Here is a 12,930-nt window from a genome sequence, read left to right as displayed (position 1 = left end):
AATGAGGCGTCCTAATCACTTAAGAGTTATATCTTAAAATCAAGTCCTGTTCCATTGCTTACTCTGCCATAAAAAAAGACGTGTGTCACTCGGGGACTGCCGCGGTAAAGCTATTGCATGCTATGCCTTCAAGCCACACCTCCGCGCCCGTCCCCGTGGGGAGCGTGAGGTTTTTCGTTACTAAATTTCTGGATTCGGTCCCCGCGCTCAAGGCCCGCGATAGAAGCTATGCAATAGCTTAATAAATAAAAATAAATTTTCTTAAATATTACTTTTTATTCCAGGCAGCGACGGCAAAGTGTACTCGCCCAGTCAGATCGGTGCGTTCGTGCTGATCAAAATGAAGGAAACGGCTGAAGCGTATTTGAACACTAGCGTCAAGAATGCGGTGGTCACTGTACCGGCGTATTTCAATGACTCCCAGCGACAGGCCACTAAGGATGCGGGTTAGTTTTAATTAAATTAAATTAATTTATTTTCTTATCACAAATGCACAATCAACACATACATTGTTAATCTATATACAGTGGTGGACGTTTAATTAGAAACACGTAACAGGATGAAGTAGTCATCAATTTTTTTTACTTTTGTGTGTTAACGTATTGGAGATTAAGCATTATTTCATATGTAATAGAACACCCGTTTATCTAGTTTTATAAGAAATTGCTTAATTTTAATCAAACGCTACGCAAAATTAATAAAATTCAACAACTTTAAGTGAAATCTGATTTCCGAGTATTTTCAGTCTGGACAACAAATTAGAAACAGCATGGTTCGAGTGTTCCAATGTCAAAACCTGTTGAAATGCTGACAATATTTTTTTCTTCTACAAATAATTGCACCGTTTTTTAAACATTCCATCTAAAAGTTTCTGAAAATTAATTTGCTTTGCAGTATAAATGGGTAAAAGTAAGATTTGTGACCCATCAACAAGAAAAATAATTTTAAATTTACATTTTGACAAAAACTGGAGTTACAGGAAAATTGCAAATCATTTAGAGTGTTCGATAAAAAGATATTCAATGCTACAGTTTATTTAAAAGAGCATGGTACTTCTGATTAAGTGCCTAAAAAAGCTCGACCATGAAAAACCACTGCTGCATAGAATTTGAACTTTTAAATGGATCCATCTTTGCCAAAAGAATCATTTGCCTATCCTCGCGTGCAGTGGTTTTTCATGGTCGAGCTTTTCTAGGCACTTGATCGGAAGTACCATGCTCTTTTAAATAAACTGTAGCATTGAATATCTTTTTATCGAACACTCTAAATGATTTGCAATTTTCCTGTAACTCCAGTTTTTGTCAAAATGTAAACTTAAAATTATTTTTCTTGTTGATGGGTCACAAATCTTACTTTTACCCATTTAAACTGCAAAGCAAATTAATTTTCAATAAATTTTAGATGGAATGTTTAAAAAACGGTGCAAATATTTGTAAAAGAAAAAAATATTGTCAGCATTTCAACAGGTTTTTACTTTGGAACACTCGAACCATGCTGTTTCTAATTTGTTGTCCAGACTGAAAATACTCGACAATCAGACTTCACTTAAAGTTGTTGAATTTTATTAATTTAAGCTAACGTTTGATTAAAATAAAGCAATTTCTTATAAAACTAGATAAACAGGTGTTCTATTACATATGAAATCATACTTAATCTCTAATACGTTAATACATAAATGTTAAATGAATTTGATGACTCCTTCATCGTATTACGTGTTTCTAATTAAACGTCCACCACTGTATATCTTAACACTAACATTTGTGAGAGACTGGTGCCCGCGATAAGTATAAAATTCTTGTGTTACGGGTCACCAGGCCCCCAAGCATTATTGTAGAGCCATTTTAATAGGCAACATTTGACAGTTCAACAAAATTCAACAACGTAACCTAGTAACCACGACATAGAATAACATGATATTTCGTTTTGTTAGAACTGCACATTTGTTTAACTTTTTTCAATTACGATTACATATTTATAATAATAATGACCGATAGAAGTAATTTTAGGACTTGATTTTACTGATAAACCATTCTAAACATAATGAACAATTTCTGATTTAAAGAACTGACGTCGCTACAATTTTGTGTCAATAAACCTTTTTTCTTTTTAAATACCAGAGACGTTACTCTAAAAATCGAAATCTGACATCTAGAATCGAATGCATTGATTACTTGGGAATAAATATTATCATAAATTATTGACATGTGTTTCAAGTTCGATTGACAAATGTTTCAAGTCCGTATCGATTAATTCACTTTAATCGATGTTTTTAAGCAGGTTACCACCCTATGAAGATAAAATTGATAGACGTCAAATGTTGCCTATTAAATTGGCTCTACTATAACAATCACATCTATCAGATAGACAATGAACGTGAACATTAAAATTTACACTAATATCACACCTCGGACACACATACAAAATTATCGTTTTGACAGTCACACTAGCATTAGACATTTGTACAGAGTGCAAATGTGTGTGTTAACGCTTTGGTTGGCATATTTGTGACTTGCGTGTTTATGTCACATTGGTCGATCAAAAACATTCATTAACAATGTATTGTTTCTTGCCTTGGTGCAATTAAAGTGTTGTTTCATTATTTGGCAAAAAATTGGCCAAGATATTCTTAACAATTTGACAGTCTCAGTTTTTTACGAATTGATAGAAAAAATTATACCACATTCACATGTTCTAGATAAGTTACTAGCTTTCCGCCCGCGGCTTCGCCCGCGTTTTCAAAGAAAATCCCGCATAGTTCCCTTTCCCGTGGGATTTCCGGGATAAAACCTAACCTATGTGTTTATCCAAGTTAGGGTAACTATATGTGTGCTAAATTTCATTGTAATCGGTTCAGTAGTATTTGCGTGAAAGAGTAACAAACATACATACACATGCATCCATCCTCACAAACTTTCGCATTTATAATATTAGTAGGATTTTGTCAGTTAAAATGATAAATTGTGTATGAAAGTAAATATACTATTGTGACTCTCCGAAAAATAAGGTTTGAAACAAGCTCGTAATAACTCAGGCCCCGGAATCACAGACACAATAGAAAATCTATTGTGTCGTGGACCGATCGGGCCGTTTGGGGCTCAATGGGATAAAGTAAATTTTTCTTTAAAATAATAAACGCATCGTCGATCACCTACCACGCCAGTGCGTGTCGGGTTTTGCAGCGATGCGAGAGCGACTCGCAGAACCAGCTGGCTCAGGTCGCCATGGCCCCCGCCTTCCTAGATACTGCGATACAGTTTCTTTATTTATATGTATTTATAACTAGCTAACTCGGAAAATATTGTTTTGTAAGTTACTTGTCATTTTGGTTGGTATAAATAATAGTTTAGGACCAATTCTTGGAAATAGATATAAAAGTTCATAAAAATTGGTCGAGTTGTTCAACGCGTATGGCAACTAACACGGTTAATAGAACGAAAATTTCGTACAGGACATTTCATTTTATTATATGTTTTAATAATATACCTATCTGAAAGATGTTTTCCAAACGTTATGCTAATTTGTAATGAATATAAATTGTATAGGGTAATTCGTAATATGTTTTTTATTTATTTTTTAATGTAATATTGTTTGTTCATACACTAGCTGTTCCCTACGGTTTTACCTGCAGTGCCCCACTTCTATTGGTCTTATTGTGATAATATATAGCCTTCCTCGATAAATGGACTATCTAACACCAAAAGAATTTTTCAAATTGGATCAGTAGTTCCTGATATTAGCGCGTTCAAATAAACAAACCAACTCTTCAGCTTTATAATATTAGTATAGATTTTAATTGTGAGTGAGCGTATCAAAACAATGTTTGCCGAATCAGCTATCTGCTAGAATCTAAGACTATTACACGATTTATTTTACCCATCTACTTGTTAAAAAATAATATTTTTTTCTACATAAATATGTTATTTCCAGGCCAAATCGCCGGTTTGAACGTGTTGCGTGTGATCAACGAACCGACGGCCGCCGCTCTAGCCTACGGCATGGATAAGACTGATGATAAAATGTGAGTTTATTTGCTTCATTTATTTTAAAAACATATGTTTTTTAGGGCCGATTTTTCAATGCTTGGATAAAACTTATCCGTCCAATAAAGTATTATAGGTATATTAAGAAGAGCTGGAACGTCAACACATTTACACATTGCACATGTTAGGCCGGGAGATACTGACACAAAATTTCGGGTCATTTGTAACAGGATGGCGGTCTAGAGGGGTCTTAGTACGCAATGACAAAAAGAAAAATGATGGTCAGAACGCTGGTACCGGCGGACTAGTCGCGTGGGCGTTAGTCACACTCGTCGGATAAATAGCGAAAGTCCAACGATTTGTAACACAAAAATTTTAGAATTTACCGATAGCCCTTAAAAAAGATGTAGGCGGTAGTGTCATGCCATACAGTTACGATGTGACTTACAGTCCGCCATACCGACGTGAATGCGTTGATTAAAAAAAAACAATTCAACCATTTGTACCGGGCTAACTTTTGCACAGGTAACCATCGTCGTGCAGCCATTTACTAAAATCGCCATGCCATACTTTTCGGACGATTCCAAATGGTCGCCATACCGCGGAAAATCTGCAAATTTTTGAATTTTTTTTCTCGCCAAACGATTTGTACCACCCTACATTTTTTTTTCAACAACTCCTGAATGATTATAAATAGAAGTGTGATAATTCCATACCTGTGGGAGGTGGCGAATGTGTATAAGATTTTTTTCTTATTGTAAGATTTTATTCGTAGTTTGAACGATTTGTAGCAGTATGGCACTAATTTTTCCCTCTATTAAAAGTATGGCAAATATAATAATGGTCACGTTGCATCATATACTTTCCAAAAATGCCGTACTGGTACAAATCGCCAATTCTTTTCATTTTTTTTTACGTCTTGGCTTAAGTCTTACAATCATCCGCCCCATGTTTGCGATCTGCGATATTTTTTTCTAGGTAGAATTGTATACAAACAAACAGAATATAATGATCCCATACTGTAAAAAATTATTTTACGTATTGTACAGTCGTATTTTTGAAACGTGACGAATAAATTAATTTTCAAGTATGGCAGCACTTTTTCCCCCTACTAGAAGTATGGCAAATATAATAATGGTCACATTTTATCAAATACTCTCCAAAAATCCAAATGCAATACTGGTACAAATTGTTTGGCGAAAAAAAAATTTTTTTTTGCAGATTTTCGGCGGTATGGTGGCCATTTGGAATCGTCCGAAAAGTATGGCATGGCGATTTTCGTAAATGTCTGCACGATAATGATTACCTGTGCAAAAGTTAGCCTGGTACAAATGTTTGAATTGTTTTTTTTTTTAATCAACGCATCGCGAACTGTAGAACTGTAGAACCGCCATTCTGTTACAAATGACCCGAAATTTTGTGTCAGTATCTCCCGGCCTATGTATGTGTCATATTTTGCAATTGTTTATAAATACAGGGTGATGTAATTGGTGTAGTACGAATATCTAAAAATCTATGAAGAATTTTGTGATACAGTAAATGGAAGAATTATAGACTATTTTACAGTATTTAATAAAATCATTTAATTTTTTGTTCATTTTCATTAGAAATGTCAATTTTTCTCACCAAGGTGGAAATTTGGATGATAAGGATCTTGTTAGAAAAATATAAATTTTGACTAAAATCGGCAATTTTTTTTCAAAAATCAAATTACTAATTAATAATCAGAGTTATCACATTATTAAAAAAAATAAGCCAAACTATACACAATTTTTACCTACTTGATGCAATCCTCAAAGATCATGGACATAGTGTATTGCGCCTTCCACCATACCATCCAGAACTCAACCCAATAGAGTTACTATGGGGCATAATTAAAGGGAAAGTAGCATCACAAAATGTGAACTTTAACTTGAAAACTGTGGAAGAATTATTTAGAAAGGAAGCAAATGCTATTAGTCTGGATATGTTTAGTGACGTTTGGAGAAAGACGCGAGAACATGAGGAAAAATATATTCAATTAGAACCAAAAGTAGATAATTACACTGACTCATTTATAATAACATTAAGAAATTCCGACAACGAAACATCGAGTTCTTCGAGCGATGAAAGTTACAGTGAAGTAGAAGATTACGATTATGATTAAATAGATTCTTCTTCTTCTCTATAGATACTGCTTTCTGAATTGGTGGTAATTGTTAAAACTGTTAAACTGTTATGACGATTCAAAAGTGCTTCTAGAAGAAGTCTAATTGTATAAATGTTTGAGTTTAAAACCAATAGTGTGAAAATTATACAATAAACATGTAACACATATTTGTTAGCGCGTATTGGTAGGTATTACGTACTTACTACAAATATAATATTTCTTAGATATCTTTACTCGACCAAAGTCAGGAATTTAATTATTATTTGATAATTGAATGATTATTAATACTTTTATCCAATTGATTATTATTAGAATAAATAATTAACTTCATCAATTGATTTACTTTTAAATTATAATTTTACAGGTAAATTATGAGAGCTTTCATAAGTAATTATATTTGCATATATATATATATATATATATATCTACAACGCACCCATTTTACAATTCAAGTCTAAAATGAAACTAGAGTCGCATTTATTTTTGAACATACTGTAAGTGAAATTGCATAAGTGTGAGTACTGTGAACATGCCAGCTTTCCCTAATTGACCGATACGCAATAATATTAAAATGTCACGTAAACTGTCAAATACGGGCAATTAGAATACGTTTTTAAAATGGTAGTTTTATACATTATTCGACAAATAAGTTTTATCCAAGCATTGAAAAATCGGCCCTTAGAAGTGCTAATTTATATATTCATGAGCTCACTATTAAAGAACTGTGTGTATTTACAATAAGTAATTATAGGCAAACTAGATTTCTGCCCGCGGCTTCGCCCGCGATTTCTAAGAAAATCCCGCATAGTTCCCGTTCCCGTTAAAAAGTAGCCTATGTCTTATTCTGGGTGTTCAGCTACCTACATACTAAATTTGATTGTAATCGGTTCAGTAGTATTTGCGTGAAAGAGCAACAAACATCCATCCTCACAAACTTTCGCATTTATAATATTAGTAGGATTGCCATTTAAACGGCAACAATAAATAAAGATGGAGAATTAGTCTAAACTATTTGCTATGTTCGTAGTTTCACCTGTGAAAATTACCATTTGTTTAAATTATAGCTAGAGATTGATTTTGACAAAAAAAGGATGCTAAGTTTGATATCAGTCTTCAATTCTTTTCATTCTGAATTTTATCAGGTTCTGTGGTTTTAGTGTGAAAGCATTACAACTTACAAACAAACAGATAGACTTTTTCACATATAATATTATTGTGATTTTATTATTTTATAGTTTTAAATTATACGCACTTTAGCACAAGCTACGGCCAACGCGATCGTTGGTCGGGCGAGGTCTCTGACCGGGTGCTACATTAACCTGTGGACATATTCACTGGCTGCACTATGTGTGCACTCAGATTATAATCTCTCAGACATGTTTTTCTATGCTAATATATATTATAAACTAGCTGACCCATGCAGCTTTGTCCGCTTTCAAAAGCAGTAAAATCTATAATTTTACGAACTGATTTTGCAATTTACTATGAAAAATGAAGATCAGGGTCAAAATCGATCAAACCCTTAAAGAGGATTTAATTACTATATGCTCGCCCTGGCTCCGCCCGTTTTTAAGTTTTTTAAATTTAATAGTGGAGAAAAATGATTGAATTCTGATTAGTTACGTTTTGCTGTGTCCTACCCTTGTCAAAAAATGGTTATCAACCTATTTCCAGACTTACAAAATGGACATAGTTTTTTTTAATAAAAGTTTGGAAAAACAGTAATCCATACTAATATTATAAATGCGAAAGTAACTCTGTCTGTCTTTCTGTTACTCAATCACGCCTTAACTACTGAACCAATTTGCATGAAATTTGGTATAGAGATATTTTGATACCCAAGAAAGGACATAGGATAGGTTTTATCCCGGAAATCCTACGGGAACGGGTTTTTCTTTGAAAACGCGGGCGAGGCCGCGGGCGAAAAGCTAGTATGTAATATTTATTTATTTATGCTTTATTGCTCTAAATAAATTACAAATTGAGACTTAACCTAGTATACATTGTAACAAACGGTGGCCTTATCGCTAAATAGCGATGTCTTCCAGACAACTGGTTGTACAGAGAGAAATTGAGTTTGAAATCAGTGCTATGTTGTTGAAGGCACAGCAAAATACTGGGTTGGTCGACTTTTTGCTAAAGCGCTGTATTGGATTTCTTTTTTTTTAAGCTATTGCATAGCTTCTATCGCGGGGCTTGAGCGCAGAGGCCGAATCCAGAAATTTCGTAACGAAAAAAAAACCTCACGCTCCCCACTCCAACGGGCATGGAGGTGTGGCTTGAAGGCATGCTATGTAATAGTTTTACCGCGGCAGTCCCCGAGTGTCACACGTCTTTTTTTTTATATATTTTTTATATTTGTTGTTGGCCTTTGGCAAATTAAATAATTCTTTCATTCTTTATTCTTTTTTTCTTTCTTTCTAGATTAATTAAAATGAATAATATTCTTCTTACTATAAATTTTGTGAGACAAGAATTTAATACTATCCATACATTTGTTCACAGCATAGCGGTATACGATCTCGGCGGCGGTACCTTCGATATATCCGTACTCGAAATACAGAAGGGTGTGTTTGAAGTCAAGTCGACCAACGGTGACACTCTACTTGGTGGCGAGGACTTTGACAATGTCATTGTTAACTTCCTCGTGGATGAATTTAAACGGGATGTGAGTATTGTTTTAGTTTTGTATGTATTTATGAGGAAACTGGGCAGTGAACGTTGGGGTATAATATAATTTTAAATTTTTATTCTTTAATTGTTATTAATCTGCAACTATACTATTCTGTTTACGTATTTAATAATATTTGCATGAAGTCATAAGGTAAGGCACTATTTTCTGAGACACAGGTTCCTACCTAGTTCAGAAGACAGCAAAATTGTGAACCGAATATTTAAAATTTGCTAATAATTTTTTTTTTTTTTATATTGGTTTTAAGTGTAATGTGATCCAATCCAAATAAGAATAGGAATGTTGTCACCTTCATGTGATAAATGTATTTGAAAAGTCATTTCCTTAGAATGTCATTAACACTTCAATGACAGCTTTTTAAAACTTTTGAAGTGAAACTTCTTTATCGGGGTTGGAAAAAAATTTAGTGTAACATTTTTTCGTTACGCGTGAATTTTTCCGTTACGCGCCATCTAGTTGTTATCCCTACCACGCGTGATTAGACGTATTTCTGTCAAGTTGCATATAGTAAATTATTTTTTGAAAAATAAGGTTATAAAGAAGTTTCACTTCTTACGTGTGTACATTAGTACACGCACACATTTTTTTTGCTTGTCTCTTGGATTAAATTTGAAAGAATAAGTAAATCGACACAAATAAGGCACTGAATCTACTTATTCTGTTTTTTGCATTTTTTTGTTTGCCATAAAAAAAATAATATAATACTGAGTAACATTTAAGGCTGTATTTTAGAGTTTTTTTTCTTTATCCCGGCTGAACCTGGATAAAGCTACCTGTGTTAAGATACCTACTATAGTCTGTCCACTATTAGAATTGCTTTTTGACAGCTCGACGGGTGATACCAGAAGTGATGTTCAAAAGATTATCGATTGTGATACCATTTCAATTATAAATTCAAAATATTATCATAAATCGAATCAGGTACGTAAATAATAATTACAACGTAAACGTACTAATAAGATATGTAATAATAAGACTACATATCTATGCATTGTATGTTAAAACTAAACTAAACTAATATTTTATTATTTATTGGTTTCTATCTTACAATTTGGTTGTCTTTACGTTTAAATTATATAACATCATAGAAAAGTTTTTCTGTATCGGATATATTTTACAGAGTATTTCTATCGATTATTTTAATCTATCGACCCATCATTTAATAATTCTGTGTAGGCATCACTAAGTGGGCGGGACCTGTCCATGAAGTACAATAATTATTTGTATGACATTTTAACATTGACAATACAATCCTACATAGGCGTGAAGCTGTCAAAAAGCAAATAATATAATGGACAGAGTATATACTTCAAAAATATAAATATAGTTCGAAAAACAATATAAATAATACAAATATAACGCATCGTCGATCACCTACCACACCAGTGCGTGTCGGGTTTTGCAGCGATGCGAGAGCGACTCGCAGAACCAGCTGGCTCAGGTCTCCATGGCCACAGCCTTCCTAGATACTGCGATACATTATTTTTACAATATCAAATAAATAATCAACACATTTGCTTATTACTATTTCTTACAAAATCACAATTTTTTCAAATAGCCACATTTGCTCAATAAAACTGAATATTTTATTTATTTATTTAAACAGAATTATTCATTGTACTCACAGTAATTAAACTAAATCGTACATTGAATTTAGAAAAAATAAATAAAAAAGACATTTTAACACAATATCCTTCTAGTTACACTAATCACATTTTAACCATAGTTTTTGAAGTGAAGCTTGTTTAGGCGCGTTGAGAGTAAAATTTCAAGGTCGCGTCATGGCAATACCGTCACGTTATGGAGTTAGGCGACGATTTTGATTATTTCCAAAGAAGTTTCACTTCTGACACGTGTGCTCTGCTCTCACGCTTTATTTTTTAATTTACATCTACAAAAATGTCTTAATCTATCTAAAACCCAATGACCTATTATACTAGTAGACGCGGCATACGCCAACATCATTGCACTAAAAAACAGCGTAATTAATACATACCTACTTACTAACGCATTATCACCAATACAATTGTTCTCTCTTTCGCTCTTACGCACGAGACATAATACATGTCTCACTCATGTACTTCGTAATAACAACTGCCGATTAAAATATAAAAAGAACGTCCAGCCACGACGCTGAATGGTGCGTGACTAAGTGAAACTCGGGCACTTAGCTGAGTTTTTTCTTGCCAAAATAGAGAGCGGGTAACGTATCTAGCTTTTTTATATATCATAGCTAAAACCTCTATTATTATTCTGCAGCAAGGCATTGACATTCGCAAAGACGCGATGGCCATGCAACGTCTCAAGGAAGCCGCCGAGAAGGCAAAGATTGAACTATCTGGCTCGGTGCAAACTGACATCAACCTGCCGTACCTTACCATGGACGCTTCCGGACCTAAACATATGAATTTGAAGGTGTGTATGTTTGAAATTGATATTTATGGTTTTATGACATTCAAATGCTTTATAAATATAAATTTATAAAGAATAGAAAAAATTCGATCACGAGGCGGGACTCGAACCCGCATCCTTTCGCGCCAACCCGGGGCGGATGTCTGACCAACTCGGCCACTCGTGACCCGCCAGAGCAATCGAATTTAGTCTATTCTTTCAGTTTTATGTGTCTGGTGTGTATGTTTGTTTGGAGTATATGTTTGGTGAAATATATTTCAGGTATCAATGTAATGATAGCAGTAAGGTATTGCCACTATACCGTTGTAAATAATTTTACAACTAAAAATTATAATATTATAACACATATATAAATTATAACACACGTCTCTGACTAGGTGAAAATTGACACCAACAAGACAGATACAAAAGTAAAAAAAATTAAGATAAATAATTAAATAGCATAGTGGTATATTATTTGTGTAAGGAAAAAGTGGGATGAAATTATTATTTAAGCATGTATAATCACGCATTACTTCAAATGAAAGATAAATAAAAATGGATTGCACTGAAAATTTTTTTTATTCAAATTACTATGATTTGAATATTTATTTCAGTGCTAGATGAAAACAAAATTAAACCATCTGCCATTCTCTGTGAATGATGGACCAAAAATATTTTGTTACAAAGATCTTCTTGAACCCTGTCCTTGTGTAATTCTTTCACAAATATATGAGCTACTTGGACTGAGTAGATTTTTTTGTAGGTTTTTCAAAATTTAAGTCATCCGGATTCAAGTAGACATATCCAACAAACTAAAAATCATCACATTCTTGCATTTTACACCAATTTTATGTGAATACATCACATATAATTTAAAACTAAAAACTGAAGAAATATTATTCTCAATTTAAAATTTATTTTATCTATACTAAACTAATATTATAAAGCTGAAGAGTTTGTTTGAACGCGCTAATCTCACGAACTACTGATCCGATTTAAAAAAATATTTCAGTGTTATATAGCCCATTTATCGAGGAAGGCTATAATAGGCTATAATATATCGTCACGCTAAGACCAACAGGAGCGGAGCAATACGGGTAAAACCGCGCCGCACAGCTAGTGTAACAATACAGATTGCACGTAACTAAATATTGAAATTTGTTCGCAGATGACGAGATCGAAGCTAGAGTCCCTAGTCGGTGATCTAATCAAGCGCACGGTAGCACCGTGCCAGAAGGCCCTGCAAGACGCGGAGGTCGCGAGAACCGATGTGGGCGAAGTCCTACTTGTCGGTGGAATGACTAGGATGCCTAAGGTAAGGAAAATTAGAAAAAAAAGCAAAAAAAATCACAAAAAATCTGAAAATTTTGAAAAAATCACGTTAAAATTGTATTAATCGAAATCTAAGCTCAAAAGTCTCGTCTATGGCATATATATCTAGTTTATGACGTCATCATGGGCGCTATAGGTAAAAAAAAGACGGGTTGCACTCCTGGAGTGCCGGTAGAAGTGAAAACTTGATTATTAATGTTGAGCATGTTTGATATTTTGGAATGGTATCCGTCTTACGCTTTTTCGATCAGGTCACGTGTCCTGACGCGAGTTTAAGATTTTATACCCATTACAGAAAAAGTGCTCAACGCCGCTAAAGAAGTTTTCACATAAAAAATCACATAAAAATAGACAAAATCTTGAAATATCGTTAGTGACGTCAT

General features: G+C 33.8%; 1 protein-coding gene across 2 annotated transcripts in view; it reads left to right on the top strand.

The window, feature by feature from the left end:
• Hsc70-5 (Heat shock protein 70 cognate 5) overlaps positions 1 to 12,930 on the top strand; it is a 37,067-nt gene that overhangs the window by 14,174 nt on the left and 9,963 nt on the right. For both annotated transcript variants that reach the window (XR_016317929.1, XM_089712806.1), the window contains exons 5-9: positions 285 to 446; positions 3,928 to 4,018; positions 8,635 to 8,797; positions 11,081 to 11,236; positions 12,384 to 12,530. Coding sequence is in view for 1 of the 2 variants with exons in the window: in XM_089712806.1 (XP_089568932.1) it covers positions 285 to 446; positions 3,928 to 4,018; positions 8,635 to 8,797; positions 11,081 to 11,236; positions 12,384 to 12,530 (719 nt within the window). In the remaining variant the exon portion in view is untranslated. The remainder of the gene's footprint in view (positions 1 to 284; positions 447 to 3,927; positions 4,019 to 8,634; positions 8,798 to 11,080; positions 11,237 to 12,383; positions 12,531 to 12,930) is intronic.

The sequence above is a fragment of the Colias philodice genome, chromosome 29 (genome assembly GCF_061535455.1).
Source record: "Colias philodice isolate Cphi_HAF_F1 chromosome 29, ilColPhil1 Martin Lab GWU primary, whole genome shotgun sequence".
NCBI lineage: Eukaryota > Metazoa > Arthropoda > Insecta > Lepidoptera > Pieridae > Colias > Colias philodice.
The sequence above is the reverse complement of the archived record's forward strand: the minus strand, read 5'-3'. Positions and strand labels throughout refer to the sequence as shown.